Source organism: Bombina bombina, chromosome 4 (assembly GCF_027579735.1).
Source record: "Bombina bombina isolate aBomBom1 chromosome 4, aBomBom1.pri, whole genome shotgun sequence".
NCBI classification, from domain to species: Eukaryota; Metazoa; Chordata; class Amphibia; order Anura; family Bombinatoridae; genus Bombina; species Bombina bombina.
In genome coordinates this window covers 740,568,248-740,591,280 of record NC_069502.1, presented here as the reverse complement: position 1 = coordinate 740,591,280, position 23,033 = coordinate 740,568,248, and the positions used below count along the sequence as shown (strand labels likewise).

At 35.3% G+C, this 23,033-nt stretch overlaps 1 protein-coding gene across 1 annotated transcript in view; it reads right to left on the bottom strand.

Annotated features, from left to right (window-relative positions):
* Positions 1-426: 426 nt before the first annotated feature.
* CNKSR3 (CNKSR family member 3) overlaps positions 427-23,033 on the bottom strand; it is a 148,842-nt gene continuing 126,235 nt past the window's right edge. The window contains exons 7-13 of the mRNA XM_053710983.1: positions 22,866-22,925; positions 17,292-17,360; positions 12,173-12,319; positions 11,909-12,033; positions 10,908-11,116; positions 7,672-7,761; positions 427-2,537 (exon numbers count right to left, since the gene is read on the bottom strand). Coding sequence (XP_053566958.1) covers positions 2,239-2,537; positions 7,672-7,761; positions 10,908-11,116; positions 11,909-12,033; positions 12,173-12,319; positions 17,292-17,360; positions 22,866-22,925 — 999 coding nt within the window. The 3' untranslated portion in view covers positions 427-2,238. The remainder of the gene's footprint in view (positions 2,538-7,671; positions 7,762-10,907; positions 11,117-11,908; positions 12,034-12,172; positions 12,320-17,291; positions 17,361-22,865; positions 22,926-23,033) is intronic.

Genomic DNA, 23,033 nt, shown 5'->3' with positions numbered 1-23,033 from the left:
GCATGCAATTTTAAGCAACTTTCTAATTTACTCCTATTATCAATTTTTCTTCATTCTCTTGCTATCTTAATTTGAAAAAGTCATCTAAGCTTTTTTCTTCCTTCAGAACTCTGGACAGCACTTTTTTTTTATTGGTGGATGAATTTATCCACCAATCCGCAAGGACAACCCAGGTTGTTCACTAAAAATGGGCCGGCATCTAAACATACATTCTTGCATTTCAAATAAAGATACCAAGAGAATAAAGAAAATTTGATAATAGGAGTAAATTAGAAAGTTGCTTAAAATTTCATGCTCTATCTGAATCACAAAAGAAAAAAAAAAGGGTTCAGTGTCCCTTTAACCAAACCCCCATAAACACCTCATTTCCAATACTTGTCATACTAGCGTTCTTGCAGAAGAATAAAAAAGAAATAATCAAGTAGCTAACACTATTTCTACATCATTTATTGCATTTTAACTTTAGAAAATTCAAATGTTTACATGACCAGATTCAGAATTTATTTTACTTATATCACATTGGTGTTGATGGAAAAATATATTGGTCTATATATTGTTTAAAAAAAAAAAAAACAACTTACACTTCTCCTTAAATTGTTTACAGTGCATAATATATTAATATTGTTTACACAATACAAGATCACTTATATTTTATGTCCATTATTTCTGTACATTTCTGAGGCCCAGGTGGTCAGTCTAGTTTGCTGCCTGTTCCTGTTGTTGATAAACAAGGCTTTTACCTTTGTGGAGCATATACTATTAGACCACTGGTTTTCAAACCTGTTCTCATGCCTCCCTAACAGGCCAGGTTTTCAGGATTACCTTGAGTGAGAGCAGGTTAAAGGGAAACTGAACCCACATTTTTTCTTTCGTGATTCCGATAGAGCATGCAATTTTAAGCAACTTTCTAATTTACTCCTATTATCAAATTTTCATCATTCTCTTGGTATCTTTATTTGAAAAGCAAGAATGTAAGTTTAGATGCCGGCCCATTTTTGGTGAACAACCTGGGTTGTTCTTGTGATTAGTGGATAAATTCACCCACCAATAAAAAAGGGGCTGTCCAGGGTCTGAACCAAAAAAATAGCTTAGACGCCTTATTTTTCAAATAAAGAAAGAGGAGGAAAAATTGATAAAAGGAGTAAATTATAAAGTTGCTTAAAATTCCATGCTCTATCGGAATCACAAAAGAAAAAATGTGGGTACAGTGTCCCTTTAATAACCATGGTTAGTAATCAGCTGATTATTTCACCTGTGCTCTAGTTCAGATATCCTCAAAATGTGGCCTGTTAGGGAGATCTGAGGACAGGTTTGAAAACCAGTGGATTAGACTGAGAGAAAAAGAGGTATTTTGAATTGAGGCATAAGCGCCTCACTATATGCAAAAGGCAAATTAAAAGGCATCGATGTCTGTAAGACATATTTGTAATCCCTGTTAGTGCAACAAATGGCTTTTTATACCTGACAAATAACTAGTTATACAGTAATTTTTTATTCCTCACTGGCTTTACAGTGCTCAGTGGTAAAGGCAACCATTTGCAGACAATTCAGCAACACAAAAAGTGATATATATAAACATATAAATGGTCATTCTAGCAAGTTTAAACATTTTCCTTAAATATTACAAATCTTCAGTAGAAGATTACAAAGAGAGAAACAATGAAATGTTTGATTATTAAGCATGAGGAAAATAATATGTAGAGCACACGTATAATTAGTTATATCTTCTTAAAAGAATAACTTCTACAATTGACCCTTAAATAAAATTACCCTTTGCTAAAAAGCGTAATCCGGAGTTGACGATATGTGAAAATAAATTATTTGTTTCTTGCACTGCAATAATTAAATAACCATGTAGAAACAATGCAGGTAACAATCTGTGATTATGTATGAAAACTGCAAAAATGGCTACACAGAATAAAAACGTAACTAAAAAAGTAAGACAAGTGACAACAAGCAGTGCGTAAAATAAAAAAATAATCTTAGTCTCTTGCAAGAATACCACTGGTTTTCAAATATAGGGTTTCCTTTATTGCTTTACAAATGATTTGGTGCATAGTACGTAAAACTACCAAATGGCAGAATGTAAAAAAAATATGCCAGTCGCAAAGTTTGGTGTTCTCCATGTCGGGCAAGTTGAAGGAGGAAGAGGTAACAGCTGCACATCCAGGAACCAGCTTCTTACATAATACTGCCATTAAGGAACAAAGGCACTGTATGGCAACAGTCTGTTAATTATCAGCGAGTCAAAAGTTTTAGTTTTGTAAACCAGCTGACTAGTAGTGATGGTTCTGTGTTGGTGGTCTTTGTAGATGATGGGGTAGTGTGCTTTCTTGCACCTTCTTCCTGATAGGGCATTGTGGCGGTATTGTGTAAATCCATATTTAAAAGACCGCGGCTTCCCCTTATATAGTCTGTGCCTCTCACCAAATGTCTATCAGCTGAGGATCTGGTAAAATAATTCCGAGAAGAAACACTTTCTTCAATAATTGGTGCTATGCGTTCATTACTGAAATACCTGGACAGGACCTCATCCCCTGCAAATGAAAAAAAAAATCTAGTTGAGTAAGTGTAATTAGCAACTTGGTCAGTAGGTGGCGATGTAGAATTAGTTATGTATTAAATACTGATCTGTATATAGAAGGAAGTACAATATTTCTCTTTTTTTTCTAATATGATGTAGTTGCGTGAGCAATATGATATCCTCAATATGCCACCTAATGGGTCATACCTTCAATTAATCATTGGAATCTCACCACATATGTGAGATATCAAATAAATGGGAGACTGAAACCAGAACATTGACTTCTTTGCAAACTGCTTTAAAGGAACATTTTTCTTTCATGATTTAGAAAGAACATACAATTTTGAACAACTTTCTAATTTACTTTTATTATCTAATTTGCTTTATTCTCTTGATATTCTTTGCTGAAAAGCATATCTAGATAGGCTCAGTAGCTGCTGATTGGTGGCTGCACATAGATGCCTCCTGTGATTGGCTCACTCATGTGCATTGTTATTTCTTTAACAAAGGATATCTAAAGAATGGAGCAAATTAGATGATAGAAGTAAATTGGAATGTTGTTTAAAATTGTATTCTCTACATGAATCATGAAAGAAAAATGTTGGGTTTACAATATGTTTACTGTTCCTTTAAATATGTTTGTTTAAACTTGTGCTTTTCTGCTCTAAATAAAAACATCTGCCTGAGTCCAGTAATCAGTTTTAAAGGGACATTAAACACTTTGAGATGGTAATATAAAATGATAAATCATATAGCTTTTCAGTTCCTGTTATAAATGGAAGTGCAGAACACTGTTATATTCCACACAGCCATTGGTTGCACACTCTAGAGACCTATTTATAACTGTCCCTAATTAACCACAGCAGAGAAATGAACCTAAGTTACAACATGGCAGCTCCCATTGTTTTGTAGACTCTAAGGGCTAACCAGGTTAGCGTGTCCTCAGAGCTGTGGTTAACTGTTTTGCCCTCACTTTTTGTTTTGCTCCATTGACTTCTATGGGGGAGTAAGTTATCACACGTGCAATATTTTAAGTAGTGCTTTTTGTGCACGTCGGGTTAGCGCAACAACGATAATTTTTTACTTTCAACTAGTAATACGAGGGCAACCTGACCCGGACAAAAAGTTTACGTCTATCACAATAAAGTCTCCACTCTTAATTTGGCCTTAACTTTACACTAATTTTGTCAATATTTAAACGGCTAATGAAACTTTATTAATCTTTCCTTTGAATGCATCATTATAGCCAGCATTTATTTAGTGTTTAATGTCCCTTCAATACAGACGACATTTGGTGAGTTTAGTGGTTGATATTAGGGATGTGCATTCGTTTTGTTTACAAATGCACATTCGTAATGAAAAACTGATATTCTTTTTTTGTAAATGAAAATAAATATCCCAAAGAATGCACCAGCAAAGTTTAAAGAAAATCCATCAGTATTTATTTGTTTGATTTTAAATCTATACCCTACGGAGAGCACTAACCTGATCCTCTTCTTGCCAGAGCCCCAATCGCGCGCGGGTTCCCAGGACCTACACTAACTTTAGTGCAGGCCGTGGGAGCCAAATGGGCTAAAACTCCTGTTAGCGCGGCTGCGGGTCCTGCAAGACGAGGATTGGGTTATTGCACTCTCCAGAGAGTGTTAGGGTAAGTATTGTAGCTACAGGTGAACTTTTCACATTTAGCTTTGAAACATTTTATAAAAAAATAACGAAAACGAATGTAAAGGTTTTACTAAAATTCAGTAGTTCTGATGTAAGAGAAAATTATATTTTTGCATGCAAAACAATAATAATAATTTGATGCCTTAAAGTGATGGTAAACTCTCCACTTTATAGAAACAGATCTGGAATGTTAGTCATATTTTAGATGGAGTTTAATTCATCAGTTAAGATGCACTTTAACTAACTTCTAACTATAGATATGAAATTCAAAATCCCTGTGCTCCGCCGCTCACTTCAAAAGAATTTTTTTGTCTGTGAGCTGTTTGAATTGTCCTCCAATCAGCACTCTCCCCTTTGGGCTCCTTTTGTTGTAGCTAGAGCTCTGATTGGACAACTATTCCAAAAGTTAGCTCACAGAAAAATGTACTTTTGAAGTGGGTATTTGAATTTCATATCTAGATTAAGCAAGTTACAGCACATCTTCATTACAACTGACAAATTAAACTCCATCTAAAATATCACTAACATTGCATGTCCGTATTTATAAAGGGGAGAGTTTACCATTACTTTAATGTGTATTTACAAGCACTGTTTCACACTTTTCCATGTCTCACAAATAAGGCGTGGCTGATACAACTAAAGGAAAGAAAAAGATAAAATATTGTGCTAAAGGTCCTAAATGGCTTGCCAAAGTGTAACTATTTAGTAACCATGAATGATTGTGAAGTTGTACAGTGTATTGTATGGTAATCAAATCAGGTGTTTTGTTAAAGGCGGTTTCCGCTTGGGACCAGCTGTGCTCCAGAGGTCCCAAGCGACACTTCTTCTGTGTGTTTAAACCTTTTGGGGGGGGTTAAACACACAGTAGTGTAGGTCGAAAGTCTTAAAATTATATTCTCTAATGTACTATTATGGCCCTTTAAATTAAATCATTTACATTAATTTACATTAAAAAAAAAAGTTTGAAATATATAAAATGTATTTTTGTTTGTTTTTTGTTCGTTTTTTTTTAAGGACATAAAACCCAAACATTTTTTTCATCTTTCAGATAGAGCATACAATTTAATGTATTCTCCTTTGTTGAAGGCGAAACAGTGTAATACTGGCAGCTAGCTGAGCACATTGGTTGAACCAATGGCAAGCGGTATATATGTGCAACCACCAATCAACAGTTATCTCCCAGTAGTGCAGTGCTGCTCCTGAGCCTACCTAGGTATGCGCTAAGCCTCCTATTAGCACAGTTGTGGCTCTGTGAAGCAGGTTAGTGTAACTCCAGCGCACTAAAGGTTAGTATATACTTGTGTGTGAATATATATATATATATATATATATATATATATATATCGGACATCGCAACTCTCCCGGAAGGTCCGGTAGTCTCCCGCATTGAAAAAGCTGGTCCCTGACACCTGCAAATTAAAATCCCGGAAATAGCGGTGCCAGAGAAAATCAAATTTGTGCCTGCACTTTTCATTTCTACCTCTAGGTGTCACTGTTCCGTTATAGCTCAATGTAAATAGTTACTGCGTTCCTCTCTAGACTTTTTCCCCCCTTCCTGAGCTCTACTCTAGTGCGGTCCGAGACATAGCAGGAGACCTGATATATAGGTGAGATGTGCAGACTCCTAAACTCTATATTGTGCAGACTCCCATACTTTATATTGTGCAGACTCCCATACTTTATATTGTGCAGACTCCCATACCTCTATATTGTGCAGACATCCAAACTCTATATTGTACAGACTCCTAAACTTTATATTGTGCAGACTCCCATACTCTATATTGTGCAGACTCCCATACTCTATATTGTGCAGACTCCCATACTCTATATTGTGCAGACTCCCATACTCTATATTGTGCAGACTCCCATACTCTATATTGTGCAGACTCCCATACTCTATATTGTGCAGACTCCGATACTCTATAATGTGGTAACATTTTCAATTATTTCATAATCAGAGCACTGAGGAATTTTGAATTGGGGTTGGGGGGTACAATAGTGAGGTGGTACAGTGAGGTTGGCATGCAGTGAGGTAGTATAGTAAGGGGGGGGGCACCTCCCTGAAATGATTTTTTGCAGGTTGGGATGTCTGTATATATGGAGCATTTACACTTCTTTAAAGAGAATGAATATAAATATTACACAAATTGTTGTCGTTACTTATTTTGTTTTAAGCAAGATAAATACCGAATATTTTGAATATTCGAAACAAAAAATTCATCCAAACTGAAAATTCTGCCCGTGCACGTCTCATTTATTTATATATCAGAATAAACAATATCTATAAAAAAATATACATATATATATAAAGATAAATATAAATATATATATATATATATATATTTCACACAAAAAAACAGATATATACAGAAATCTATTTAAAAATAAATATTTTCTGCTAAGTAAAGAACATAAGAATGTGAAGTAATCCTAATGCACCTTGGGCTTTAGTATAGTTTCGGGTTAGTGCACGAGTGATAAATAGAAAAAGCTTTTGTAGTCTATGGGGAGAGGGAGGTAGCGCTCTCACGATATCCTAAGCCCTGATATTAGTCTTTAGCTTGCGGGCTTACTTTTTACTTTCAGGCTGTAATAACAGTGCAAAACTGGGAGCTCTATTTTTTATTACCTTGAGAGCAGTTAGTGTTCATCAAGCGATAAAAAATGATCTCTTCAGTTGTAATCAAAGTCATGTCCATGTTTAAAGCACAGAGCTACCATAGCATTCTAGAATTATCAAGGACTTCTCAAATGTTTGAGTCCAAACTGAGTGTTCAGTGAGGGCATAAACCAATTAACTTAAAGGGACAGTAAACTCAAATTTATTACTGAGCAGCCTGGGTTGTGGGGCTTACTACAATTACTAGAATAAAATAAACATAAAACGACTGTGTAGACATCAATGGATGTTAGTGTTGTGTATCATTTGGATGTGAGTAATATAATGACTGAAATGTATTTCGAGTTCAGTGTCTCTAAGTAAGACATAACCAGTATGACTATGCACAGGTCAACGTAAAGTGTGTTTTTTTTTTTAAATCAATTTAAAGGGACAGCCTACTTTAATTTTTTTATTGTTTAAAAAGATAAATAATCCTTTTATTACCCATTTCTCAGTTTTGCATAATCAACACTGTTATATTAATACACTGTTTACCTAAATGTAGCCACCAATCAACAAGCACTACCTAGGGTGCTGAACCAAAAATAGTCTGTCTCCTAAGCTTATATTCCTGCTTTTTGAAATAAAGATAGCAAGAGAATGAAGAAAAAATTATAATATGAGTAAATTAGAAAGGTGCATGCGCTATCTGAATCATGAAAGAAAATAATTGTGTTTCATATCCCTTTAACAAAGGATATCAAAAGAACAAAGTAAATTTAATAATAGAAGTAAGTTCCAAAGTTGTTTAACATCACAATCTATTTCTGCAAATTTTAATTTTGACTTTACTGTCCCTTTAAAGCTATTTTGTTATTACCTTTTCTTCCCGTTAGTCTGTGCCTTGAATAGGTTTCTGCAGACACCATCCAACTTGCTTCTGCAGGCATTGACAAGGGTCGTGGCTTACCTGTGATTTAAAGCAAATAAATCAATATGTGAATGAAAAGTAACAAATTATTAAATTCAAAACTTGAGAAATGTGTTTTCCTGGAAAATCAGACCAGCTCAGTGTCGCTTGGTTATGGTGCAAGTAAGTTGTGTTATATAACAATATACCTTATGTAGAAAATACTAAAATATTTCTGCAAGTCATAAACCCTACACAAATGTACAATTTACATTTTTAAAATAGAACAGTGATTATGGAATATTTTTATTTAAAACTTGCATCCAACGGATACTGCACACATTGACCAATGGAACTAGACTAGTGTGCCCCTTGCTCCTTACTCAGACTTCATCAGATCCATGTGGACTGTATAAAAAAGCCTGAGGAAATCCCCTTGTTTAACCCATTGCTGTCAATAAAGGCTGCTGTTCGTCATACATTTTGAGGGAATAAATTAGCTTAGTGTTTGAACACTAGTACATATGTAATATCAAGTGTCTGAATACTGTAATGTAAAAACATATTTGCCTTTCAAAAACGATATATATATATATATATATATAATACAATTGACAATAATACACCTAATAAACCTGTATGTATAAAACTGTTGTATATGAAAAGAGGAAGTCCTCTATATTCGAATGTTCGCCAGTAAGCATCGTTGACAAAGCCGAAAGGTGAAACGTACATCGGACGTCATCACGTGATGAGGAGGGGTGGACTGTTTTTTGTAACGGACACTTCTGATAACCAAGCTGCTACTTTGTTTTAAGGGTGATTTGTATGCTTTAAGCTGAAAATGGCATACAGTATGTGTTTTTAAAGAGTAACCAGACCCCAGAGTGATTTTTATTGCTTTTATACATTATGGCAATAAATTGTGAATTGCTTTTACCTGAGGTTTCATCTTTAACTGAGTGCAATACTTAGCGCTAACGAAGCTCTACTCCCTATGAGTACTGGTTCAATTTGCTATATAACACAGTGAATTTACAGCTGCACTATGAAGAACTCTCTCTTTTTCTTTTGAGGTTGAAAGAATAAGATGATTTGCTTACTGGCAAACATTCAAATATAGAGGACTTCTTCTTTTCATACACAACAGTTTTATACATACAGGTTTACTGTGCACAGTGTATTATTGACCATTTTTTTTTATCTATTTATATAATGGTGTTTTAAACAATTTTTCACTTTTATATATAGTGACAAAAAAAGTTAATGTTTCCAAACACATATTAAAATACATGGAAACTTCGAAATAAAATAATATATTGTATTATAATGATATATTATTAAATTGTCTTGGTAAGGGGAGCTTCATTTGGGAATTCTAAAGCTTTATCACATTTTGATTCGGAACTCTGACATTAACAACATTTTTTGCCACTGAATTTTGTTTTATTTATAGTAGTGTACAGGACACTTTTCCAAGGACTCCCCTTCAGGAGTAAAGCACTATGTAGACCAATATCTGGGACTGCAACACCCAAAAATATCTGCTGCCAAATCCCTACTATACATATATATACTTAAAGTGATGGAACCATTGGAACAAATAAAAGAGACTTTCAGTCATGAAGTATAAAATACTTCATGCTAAAAGTTCCTTTATCTGTTTGCAGTTTTCACAGCACTGAGTTGCTCAGGCAGTCATGGCAGAATGCTATTTGGCTGAGAGGTAAAGTTTCCAGGGCTATTGGTTAAGAGGTGGAACCGTCGCCTCTCAAGCAAAACAGCGTTCTGCTGTGGGGGGCCTGAGCAGCTTAGTGCGTTGAACACTGCAAACAAATAAAGGAGCTTTCAGCATGAAGTATTTTATACTTTGTGATTGAAAGTCCCCTTCCAATGGTAAATCCTAGCGTTTCAGAAACACTAGGATTTACCATCAATGTAAAGTTTTCAGCATTTATGATATAACTGACAAATTTCAAAACACATTTTGTTCACCTAGACAAAGCACCTGAAAAACAGGGTTTAACATTGAACAGACTAGCTACTGTGCAGCTACAATATACATTATACAATGTATATACAGACAGAGCCAACTCTTTGAATTGTATTTCTGTTTTGATTTAAAAGCTTTGTTTAAACGTCTAAGTTAACCACATGGAAATCTGCTGTGTGTGCTTTTCTCTTTGTGTTTACATATTCTGGCTTTCCACTTTGAATCCTCCAGTTGAATTACTACACAAAGTGTCTCTGTTATGTGTTTCTGATTTGCTGATGTTTTGTTTTATGGTAAATAATAATCCTTATCAATTATGTATATATTTCATGATTAGGATACATGGAATGATTAAGCACAGCTGGTTGTCTAACTACTGATATAGAAAAAGAACCAATTTAAAAACATAAGAAAAGCTTTGTTCACCACCACCTGTCACACTAGTAGGTTGTTGAGCATACTGAGGTAGTTTTAGGAGTGTGCATCTTTCCAATATGTATAACATTTATAGAGATCTTATTGCAAATACAGAACGTTACCCTGGGTAGCGCTTGCTGATTGGTGGCTAAATGTAGCCACCAATCGCTACCCAGGGTTCTGAACCAAAAATCGTCTGGCTCCAAAGCTTACATTTCTACTTTTTCAAATAAAGATACCAAGAAAACGAAGAAAAATTTATTATAGAAGTAAATTAGAACGTTGCTTAAAATTGCAAGTTCTATCTAAATCTTGAAAGAAAAAATGTTGGTTTTCATATACCTTTAAAGAAACATTGGACAACTGAAATGCGTTCTTTTGTGGTAATTGATAGGCCCTGCTGTTGCGTGATCGGTTACACAAGAGCAGTGGCTACGCTGCACAAGAATTTTCTTGTGCAATGATAACTTATTCATTTCTTAAAAGAACATTACATTCAAAATGTAATTGCCCCGAATCTTGCTGAAGCACAACTTATTTCTTTGGTCATCTACCTCTTAGGCAGTGGAGTAGAGAATACAAAAATATATAGATTGGATTTTATAGAGAGGAAATTAAAAAGGAAACATAGGACGATGAGCTATATTTTCATTGATTTATAATAAGCTGACTATACAGAATATATAGAACGTGTTTCATATGACACTACCCTAGGGAAACAGGTTTGTTGTGCTTGCTGTAAAGATGATTTAGCTATAAAGAAAGATTTAATAAAGACATTGAGCTCATAACTCACCATACAATGGAGTTTTGTCTCGGAGTTTTGCATGGTGTACATTCACTTCCAAAGGGTAAGTAGGGAGCTGGTCAGAGTCAGCAATAGTGAAACGTCGCCTTTGACTCTCCTGGTCCAGGAAAGAGTTAGGAGACTCGGAACGCTTTGACCCAGGAAAGGGTTGAAAGTCACCAGGAAACCCAGTGTAGACTAAATTTCCTTTCTCATCTCTTGAGGAAAAAAAAAAAGAAACATTTATTAAACTTAAAAAATATATACAATATAAAAATCTTTGTTTTTTTAAATTGCTTTTATTAAATGGACATTAAACACTGCTTGCTTTTATATATAAAATTGTTTTTGTCCCACACTGCCTAGAGAGAGACCAAAAATCCAATTCTGTAACCAGCAAATGCTGTAAATCAAGTAGGGAATTTGTAGGTTACAGAATTAACTTTTTGGATTCTCCAGGGAGCGTGGGACAAAGTAAAAGTTTTACACAAAAGCACAAGGCATTTGAAATGTTACATTATGATCTGGAAAATAAAATGAAGCATTCTCAATTTAAAAAAAATTATCTATACGTTTACTATTTTCATAGCACAGTATTCATTTTTTTTCTAATCTTATTGCATAAATTAACATAATATATAATATACCTTATGCATTTCTTGCCGATTTTATAAAATACTAAAAACTAGAAAGAAATTAAAACAGAGGAAAAAACAACTAAAAAAAACTAAATTTCCCCTTTAATGAATATAAAGAATATAGGAAAAATGTATATACATAGCTTGTTTATAAAAACATAGAATGTTGCACTATTACCTCTAATTATAAAATAAGTAGCTTAACAGTTTATTCACAAAGTCCCATGGATTTCTTACTCAAAGGTAAACCAATGGATTTTATAAAGTATTACTTTATATATTAAGATGCATTATGATGATCTGCAGAAGGGTCTCATCCTCTATAGATACTTTCTAGGATTTATAGGGTACCCGTTACAATGTATTACATACCGTGGATAGTAAGGGACATTTGGTGGAGGTGGGATATAGAGATCCAGTATGGCAGGTTTCTCCTTTTTCAAAGATGTACTCAGTGTACTTTCTGGAGATTGTGTTGTAGTTGGTGGAGGACTTGTCTGAAATTAGATCCAATATATCTATTAGCATAACACAACATTTATTACAAACACTTTAAAAAAAAAAAAAAATAATAATAATAATAGTTTTACCCCTGTATTATTCTACAGTGTATATATATATCTCAGGCTATTGTACCTGCACAAGTGGTGGCTTCCATCTCAGGTTCTTCAGAGGAGCGGGTGTAAAATTAAATGTACCAGTAGGCCTCTTTTTCAGAAGTAGCGTGACTCCCGCAGAATTCTCCCTCAGCCTCGCCACTAGATTTTTTAATTGCCAGCCCACCTTAATATAAAAAAATAAAGATGTATTAAATAATTTTCAATATGTAGAAGATATGACCATATAAATTTAACAACAACAAAAAAGTTATTGGCAAATAAGGCCTAGTTTCCATTGAGGAGGTAAAGTGAGGAAACTGGTAGTAACATTAAAAAAAAATCACCATAGACTTTAATAAAAATAAATATTTTTATCACCAGTTTCCAAAATGTACCAAATCAATGGAAACTAGGCATTAGTTTGAAGAGGGGAGATATATCTTGAAAGTTTGTCTGTTGATATGGCTTTCTTCTGATTTACGAAGACATCAATTTTAAGGACACATATATAGGGCATGATGGAAATATGAGGTAATAGTGGGAGGGTGAATACATAAATTTGTTGGTCTTGTTAAAATATGTGTATGCCATTGCACTGACCAACTATGACGTATAGTGCCAGATTTCCGAGTGGAGCACTATTTTGCGCTTTCACTTGCGCGCTAGCTTTGCTAGAAGTAAACTTTTTGCTTGCGTCGGGTTGCACTCGTATTACAATTTGAACGTAAAAAGTTGCAAAACTCAGAAGTTACAATATCGCATGCGCGATAACCTAATCCCCCGTTAATGGAGCAAAAAAAAATGGGGAAAAAAAACCTTTCACGCTAACCCGTACACATGTTCTCAAATGTGCTAACTCGACATGAAAATACGAATACTTCACATTCCAATGTTCTTCACATAAAATATGTTCGATTTATTCATAAATACATATTTCTATATATATATATATATATATATATATATATATATATATATATATATATATATCTGATGCTATGTTGGTACAATACATCTCTCTCTCCCTCCCCCCCTCATATATAGATATATACAGATATATATATATAAATAAATAAATGCATAGGCCTCTATTTATCAAGCTGTCTACTTTCTAGCATTCGCCAGCACCAATACGCTCGCCTAACATCGCCGCCGCTGACCTGAATACGTTCGCCAAATTTATCAAGAAAGCTGTCAAAAAGCCACACACCAAGTACGGTGCGATGAGCAGTGGACTGTTGTTAACTGACAGTAATCGATCTCGCTGCTCATCGGCTGATTCGCAGCTTTCTTGCTAGCCTGTCACTAAGCACCTATACTATACTGTTTTACCCCCTATACCGCCGCTCACGAAGCCCCCCACAACTAAATAAAGTTATTAACCCCTAAACCGCCGCTCCCGGACCCCACCGCAACTATAATAAATATAATAACCCCTAATCTGCCACCCCCTATACCTCCGCCACCTACATAAAGTTATTAACCCCATCCTGCTCCCCCCCCGCACGGCCGCCACTATAATAAAGTTATTAACCCCTAAACCTAAGTCTAACCCTAACCCCCCCCTTAAATATAATTTAAATAAATCTAAATAAATATTACTATTATTAACTAAATTAATACTTACCTATACAATAAACCCTAAGATAGCTACAATATAATTAATAATTACATTGTAGCTATTTTAGGATTTATTTTTATTTTACAGGCAAGTTTGTATTTATTTTATCTAGGTACAATAGTTATTAGTTATTAACTATTTAATAACTGCCTAGCTAAAATAAAGACAAAAGTACCTGTAAAATAAAACCTAACCTAAGTTACAATTACACCTAACGCTACACTATCATTAAAATTATTACATAAATTAACTACAATTAAATAAAATTAACTAAAGTACAAAAAACCCCCACTAAATTACAGAAAAATAAAACAATTACAAGAATTTTAAACTAATTACACCTAATCTAAGCCCCCTAATAAAATAAAAAAGCCCCCCAAAATAATAAAATTCCCTACCCTATACTAAATTACAAATAGCCCTTAAAAGGGCTTTTTGCGGGGCATTGCCCCAAAGTAATCAGCTCTTTTACCTGTAAAAAAAAAGAAATACAACTCCCCCAACATTAAAACCCACACACCCAACCCTACTCTAAAACCCCATTCAAACCCCCCTTTAAAAAAAACTAACACTAACCCCATGAAGATCACCCTACCTTGAGACGTCTTCACCCAGCCGGGCACAAGTGGACCTCCACACCGGCAGAAGTCTTCATCCAGGCGGCATCTTCTATCTTCTTCCATCCGGAGCGGACCGGGTCCATCTTCAATCCAGCCAATGCGGAGCCATCCTCTTCCATCGACGTCCTAACACTGAATAAAGGTTCCTTTAAATGACGTCATCCAAGATGGCGTCCCTTGAATTCCGATTGGCTGATAGGATTTTATCAGCCAATCAGAATTAAGGTAGGAAAAAATCCTATTGGGTGATGCAATCAGCCAACAGGATTGAAGTTCAATCCTATTGGCTGATCCAATCAGCCGACATGATTGAGCTCGCATTCGATTGGCTGTTCCAAACAGCCAATAGAATGCGAGCTCAATCCTATTGGCTGATTGCATCAGCCAATAGGATTTTTTCTACCTTAATTCCGATTGGCTGATCGAATCCGATCAGCCAATCGGAATTCAAGGGACGCCATCTTGGATGACGTCATTTAAAGGAACCTTCATTTAGTGTTAGGACGTTGATGGAAGAGGATGGCTCCGCATCGGCTGGATTGAAGATGGACCCGCTCCACTCCAGATGGAAGAAGATAGAAGATGCCGCCTGGATGAAGACTTCTGCCGGTCTGGATGTCCTCTTCTGCCCGGATAGGATGAAGACTTCTGCCGGTCTGGAGGTCCACTTGTGCCCGGCTGGGTGAAGACGTCTCAAGGTAGGGTGATCTTCAGGGGTAGTGTTAGGCTTTTTTTTAAGGGGAGTTTGGGTGGGTTTTAGAGTAGGGTTGGGTGTGTGGGTGGTGGGTTTTAATGTTGGGGGGGTTCTATTTCTTTTTTTACAGGTAAAAGAGCTGATTACTTTGGGGCAATGCCCCGCAAAAGGCCCTTTTAAGGGCTATTTGTAATTTAGTATAGGGTAGGGAATTATTTTGGGGGGCTTTTTTATTTTATTAGGGGTCTTAGATTAGGTGTAATTCGTTTAAAATTCTTGTAATTTTTTTTTTTTGTAGTTAATCTACGTAATTATTTTAATGATAGTGTAGTGTTAGGTGTAATTTTAACTTAGGTTAGGATTTATTTTACAGGTAATTTTGTTTTTATTTTAGCTAGGTAGTTATTAAATAGTTAATAACTATTTAATAACTATTGTACCTAGTTTAAAATAAATACAAACTTGCCTGTAAAATAAAAATAAACCCTAAGATAGATACAATGTAACTATTAGTTATATTGTAGTTAGTTTAGGGTTTATTTTATAGGTATTTAGTTTTAAATAGGAATAATTTAGTTAATAACAGTAATATTTATTTAGCTTTATTTAAATTATATTTAAGGGGGGGTTAGGGTTAGACTTAGGTTTAGGGGTTAATAACTTTATTATAGTGGCGGCGGTGTAGGGGGGGGGCAGGATAGAGGTTAATAAATATAATGTAGGTGGCGGTGGGTTCCGGGAGTGGTGGTTTAGGGGTTAAACAATTTATTTAGTTGCGGCGGGGTCCAGGATCGGCAGGATAGGGGTTAATAACTTTATGTAGGTGGCGGCGGTATAGGGGGCGGCAGATTAGGGGTTAATAGGTATAATGTAGGTTGCGGTGGGGTCCGGGAGCGGCGGTTTAGGGGTTAATAAGTATAATGTATGGCGGCGGTGTAGGGGTGGCAGATTAGGGGTGTTTAGACTCGGGGTATATGTTAGGGTGTTAGGTGTAGATTTTTCCATAGGAATCAATAGGATATTGGGCAGCAGCGAACATGAGCTTTCAGACTCCCATTGATTCCTATGGCATCCGCCGCCTTCAGGGCGGCAGATTGAAAACCAGGTACGCTGGGCCGGAATAGTGGCGAGCGTACCTGGTAGGATCTTGATAACTTCCAAAAGTAGTCAGATTGTGCCAAACTTGCGTTCGGAACATCTGGAGTGACGTAACCATCGATCTGTGTCGGACTGAGACCGACGGATTGTATGTTACGTCACTAAATTCTACTTTTGCCGGTCTCTAGCCTTTGATAACTAAGGCGAATCAGGCTCGCCACAAATACGCTGCGGAATTCCAGCGTATTTGCGGTTGACAGCTTGATAAATAGAGGCCATAGAAGATATTCTAAGATATTCCTCTACGTGAAGAACATTGGATGCTAAATACACACTGTAACACTTTATTAAATATGAATATTGCATAAATATGCTTTTTTATGTTTTCAGCTACTAAAGGGTTTCAATGCACATATATATATATATATATATATATATATATATATATATATATATGTGTGTGTATTTATGTGTATATATGTCTGTAAATACAAACTCAGAATCTGGCCCATAATCAGGACTTTTGGAGATAAAGTTATATCTATTTAGTTGAATATTTTGGTTACTGCACCTGTATCAGAGAAAACCCACTCATCTTTTTTTGTGTGTAAATCTTAGAGTGGAAAGTATTTATAAAATGCTGCATTCTCCATGTGTGTGTTGTAGTTTCCATTAAATGAGGCACTTAGGCATAAAATATAATACAATATATATATATATATATATATATATATATATATATACACACACACACATATGTGTAACTAAGAGCTGCAAATTGTAGGAAAATATTTAACTTTGCCTAAAAGCCATAAATAAAGGACAGTTCCAGGCATGGAATATGCCACTTCTATTCCTGGAGGGAGCTGGTTTTGAACTTGGCCAGCTTCCAAGAAGGTGATTAAAAGCCTGAGAAATCAGTTATCATAGGTGAACGTTGTAAATATAAATTGATCAAAGAATGTTATGTACCTATGAGATGTGCATTAGGAAGCGAAAAATTATTTACAAACACACACACACACACACATATAAATATATATATATATGTGTGTGTGTATATGTATATATATATATATATATATATATATATAAATTTAAAAAAAAATCTTACAAAGCTTACCACTGTCTGATGATTAACTTGTATCACTTCATCACCAGCATGAATCTTCCGTGAGGAATCGGCTGGGGACTAGGTGGTGAGAGAAAGAGAATAAATATGTTAGTTGGGTTGCTTAGACTTGCCTTCACTATATCTCTAAACAGCTTCTACTGCAAGACTTAATTAATATTGCATAGATACAGGTATCCTTCTGGGGATCAATGTTAGATGATGCCATCTTTATTTGTGTAGATGCTTTGGAAAAGGATATACACTTTTTAAATGGGTCATTAAACAGTTAATAAATGCTAGATATAATGCATGGCCGGACTGTTATCCGACGGCATTTGGCTGACTGACATTTGTGTAACGGATAATATTCCGACATTCAAATGGCTGTCAGATAACAGTCCAGCCACAAGATAGATTAGATAGAAAGATTAAATAGCTAGATAAGAAATATAGATGTGATAGATAGATAAGGATAGATACCCAGACAGAGAACCACAAGACTTGCGGGGTGGGACCCATGGTTAGGTTCCCAGAGGCGGTTGCGGCGCCCGAGGCTCTGATTAGAACAGAGCACTTGAGCGTATCTGCCCTCGGCCGAACTCTGGAACATAGCGTCTCAGACATATTTCTAACGGACAAATGTGCTTCGGCATTCTGTCCGAGAACTGATATAATGATGTATTCAACGCAAAGCTTAGAATAATTTCATTATTATGTTTGACAAGAGGCTGGATTCCATTGTTTTTCATTTAGGTTTCTATTATATGATTTCATCTGCAGAGGCCAATTATAGACAGATGTAAGTCTCTAGCGTGTGCAAACAATGGCTGTCTAAAAGGGCTATCAAGTTTGGAGTTTGCACTTCCAATTCTCACAGGAAGTTCACAATTTTAAATTACAGGAAAAAGAAGACAAAATAAAGTATATTGCAATTGTTTGACTATGAATAACTAAATATTGAATTGCAATCTCAATTTTCTTAAATCAGATAGAGCATGCAATTTTAAACAACTTTCCAAATTAATTCTATCAATTTTTTTTTTTATTACAAATGTTAGCTTTGTAGGAGTTTTTACCCTTTCAAATTATTCTCTGTCCTATGACCCCTGATGTTCCAGCTATTTCTGTCATTATAATATTTGGTCATAAAGCGACAATTTGTTCCCTTGTTGCATGTTGAAAAGCATACCTAGGTAGGTGCGGGAGCAGTAAAGCACTACTAAGAGCTAGCTGGGGATTGGTGGCTGTACATATATACCTCTTGTCATTGGATTACAAGATGTGTACAGCTAGCTCCCAGTCGTGCATTGCTGCATAGTAAAAAAAAAGATACAATAAGAATGAAGCAAATTTGACAATAAAACTAATTGGAAATTTGGTTTAAAATAGCTTTATTTAACTCATTAAAAAATGTGGGTTTCGTATCCCTTTAAGACTTTTAGTATGTTTTATTACATAATAATCATAACTAATAATAACCCCCCACAAATATTTTAATAACATCAAATGTGAGCATACTGCATTTTTTAAGAATTTATTCATGTTTATTCTTTTTTGTACATCTTTAAAGAAACAAAAATAGCTTTATGAGGGATATGATTAAAAACTGTAACAAGTTGGCAGCAATCTTTCAGTGTTTGAGGTAATATTTACTTTAAGTCATTGTATGACAGTTCCAGGCAGTAAATACAGCGGTGGTAGCCATTACCACTGGAAAAAGAAAACATTGTTGTTGCCATAACAACAAATTCCCTTGCTGTAATAGTAGCAACAAGATGAGGTAAAAATTGTACCAGTCTTTGCATACAGAGACTCTGTAAGAGCATTAAATAATAAACAATAATCTGATCAAACAGCATGTGCTGCACTAGCTAGGAATGCATTCTGCTATTTATCAGGGTGCCTCTAAATGGTTTTAACTGAGACACCTTCAGTGACTTTTGTTATCTGCCAGCTGAGAGAAAATAAACCCTCTTTTCTTTCATACACTGCCCTTTTCATGGTCCTGTTTGGTAAGCTTCAGACATAGCATTGGCACTGATGAATGGAAAACTTGTTGGACATGAGGAATGTTCCATAGGAAATACTGATTCATGAGGCATGAGCCGCTGGCCTGATAAATGGGAGAGATTTATGTGAATGGGACCCTCTTGCATTCCAGAGTTGCTATTACAAAGCAAATTGCCATGTTGTGAAGTGTACACTTTCTAATTAGGTGATGCATTCTGTATGGCTTATTTAACAAGTATTTAACTACTATTTCAAGCCCATTTGTAAATTAATTAATTCTTAGGTATTTATTTATAAACATGATGCTGAATGTACCCTCTGGGCTGACTCTTTTCCAGTTGATATAGTAAACTCTTACACACATCCCCACCTATTGGCCCCCTATAGACATTGAATTGTGCATTCTGCCCTTTCTAAATCAGGGTTCTTCAAACTTTTTCCCAAAGACCTACTGCCATCCCTAATTTTATGCTTAGTCTGAAGTAATATACAACAAGATAGCTGCAATTTTTAGCAGTGACTAAAATGTGTGCGTACTTTATTCCTGATTGTGGTCAAACTTGAAAGTGTTGTAAAAGGTAATAACACACACACACACACAACCCTCACACTATCATACAACACACACACAACCCTCACTCTATCATACAATACAAACTCGCATACGACACACACACACCAAGCACACACTCATACAACACACACAACCCTTGCACTATCATACAACACACACAGTCTCATACAACACATCACACACATTCTCATACAACACATCACACACTCACTCTCTATACAACACACACACAACCCTCACACTATCCTACAACACACTCACCACACACACTCTCATACAACACACTCGCCACACACACTCATACAACGCACTCACCCCACACACTCTCATACCACACACACTCATTTAACACACACACTCTCATACAACACACACTTATACAACAAACACACTCTATACAACACACACACACAACCCTCACACTATCATAAAACATATGCCCTCACACTATTGTACAGCACACACATTCGTATACAACACACACTCTCATACAATATACACACACAACCATCACACTATCATACAACACACACTCATATAACACACACAGTATCCATGTGAAATTAGGACTAGATGGCAGCAGTGTTTCTTGCCATGTAGTGTGCTAAAGACGTGCACACTACCTACCTAGGTATCTATTCAACAAACAACAACCATGAGAATTTAGCACATTTGATAACAGAAGTAAATTAGAAAGCTTTTTTTTTGTTTAAATTGTATGTACTATTTGAAAGAAAAAGACCAAACTCTCACTTATATACTTCTGTATAAACAAGCTAGCTTCTTTACTGAGAACAAAACTAATGCTCCACATAAAACAATTCAATGGTGAATATAACAATATAGAAAAGCACTGCATTTTGTGTATAACCACAAAGCACCATCTTTAGACTAGCAAAATCCAGCAACTTTATATCTTAAAGGGATAGAAAGGTCAAAATTGAAATGTGAATGAGTGCATTTCAATGTGAATTAGAATAATTTTTACAATAAACTGCCACTAGCAAAAATGCTTCTAGGAAAAGTTATTACTGGTTTTCTCGGCATATGTACATATCCTGTGAGGGCCTATGCACCAGTATTTAAACATCACACAGTCAGTGGTGGCTTGTATGACACAAATGACTTCTTCACAGAAGCAATACAGTTGATGTTTAGCTCTCTGAGACTGAATACTGATGCACGCCCCTCACAGGATATGTGTGTATGCCGCAGAAAAACAGTAATTACTTTTACTAGAAGCATTTTTGCTAATGGAAGTATATTGTAAAAATGTTTCTCTGTCTATGGTGAACAAATGCAGGTTTTGTTTGTTATTATGACAATTTAGACAAGGAGAGGTACTTAAAGGAACAGTCTACTCCAGAATTGTAATTGTTTAAAAAGATAGATTATCCCTTTATTACCCATTCCCTTGTTTTGCACAACCAATACGGTTATATTAATACACTTTTTACCTCTGTGATTACCTTGTATCTAAGCCTTTGTAGACTGCCCCCTTATTTCAGTTCTTTTGACAGACGTGCATTTAGCCAATCAGTGCCCTCTCACTTGTAAATCCACGGGCGTGGTCACAATGTTATCTGTATGGTACACATGAAATTACGCCCTCTAGCTGTGAAAACTGCCAAATGCATTGAAATAAGGGGCGGCCTTCAAGGTTTTAGAAAATGGCATGAGCCTACCTAGGTTTAGCTTTCAAGAAAGAATACCAAGAGAACAAAGCACATTTGATGATAAAAGTGAATTGGAAAGTTGTTTAAAATTACATGACCTATCTGAATCATTAAAGTTTAAATTTGACTAGACTGTCCCTTTAAGTAAATTAATACAATAAATTAATACATTTAAATGACTATTCAGTTTAAAGGTAAGTTTCAACTCACTTTGAATGAATTGAAACCAGTAAACCTGCCTTTGAATAGTTTTAAATGTAAAATGTTTTACAGCCAATCAAAATCAAGTTAACAAAAGTGGATGCACAGGTCAGTTTAAAGGGACAGTCTACTTGAAAATGTTTATTGTTTAAAAAGATAGATAACCCTTTATTACCTATTCTCCAGTTTTGCATAACCAACACTGTTATATTAATACACATTTACCTCTGTTATTACCTTGTATATACTGTAAGCCTCTGCAGACTGTCCCCTTATCTCAGTTCTTTTGAAAGTCTTGCATTTTAGCCAATCAGTGCTGACTCATAAATAACTCCATGGGAGTAAGCACCATGTTTATATGGCACACATGAGCTAGCACTGTCTAACTGTGAAAAAGTGTCAAAATGTAGTGAGATAAGAGGCGGCCTTCAAGGGCTTAGAAATTACCTTATGACCTTACCTAGGTTTAGCTTTCAACAAATAATACAAAAAGAACATTGCAAATTTGATGATAAAAGTAAAGTGGAAAGTTGTTTAAAATTGCATGCCCCATCTGAATTATGAAAGCTTAATTTTGACTAGACTGTTCCTTTAAGTCAGATCAATTGGTCCAACTTGGTCCTATTTTGTATTATCAGCTGCTGGTGTATATTCAATTTTTGGCTAATTTGAACAGATCATATCTAAATGTTTGACCCCTGTGTACAGACCCATAACATACAATAAATTATTCTACAATAACCTACAACCGACAGACAATACTCAGTCTAGTTTCAACACAGGTGACTATATTAGCATTGTAAATAATTGTGCAGTTAAAAAGCTTTAAGCAGCTTCATAGAATAACAAGAAAGCAAGTTTGAACCACTCCAGAATATAATTATATTCAATAATTATAATTATAACTCATTCCCAAAATTAAAGAAAGATTATGATTCTACTCTATTAAAAATAAACACATACAGAAATACCTTCTACGTGTAAAAACAAATGGCTGGAAAAAATGACAATATTTTTAGAAATAAAAGTATACTTTGAAAAGAGAACCTTAGGATATAAAATCTAAATAGTTATGTATTTAATATGGCAGGTGGCTAATACATAGTATCTGAAGTTACTTACATTTTCTGTGGTGCCTGTTACAACATGTAGCCCATCATATGTGGATTTGATATACATTCCCTAAGGTGAAAAAAGAAAAACACACCGCAGGTCACAAACAGCCCAAAGGTGATATCCTTCAAATTTTAAGCAACCCAAGCATGATCATATCTCCAATAGCTAAATTTA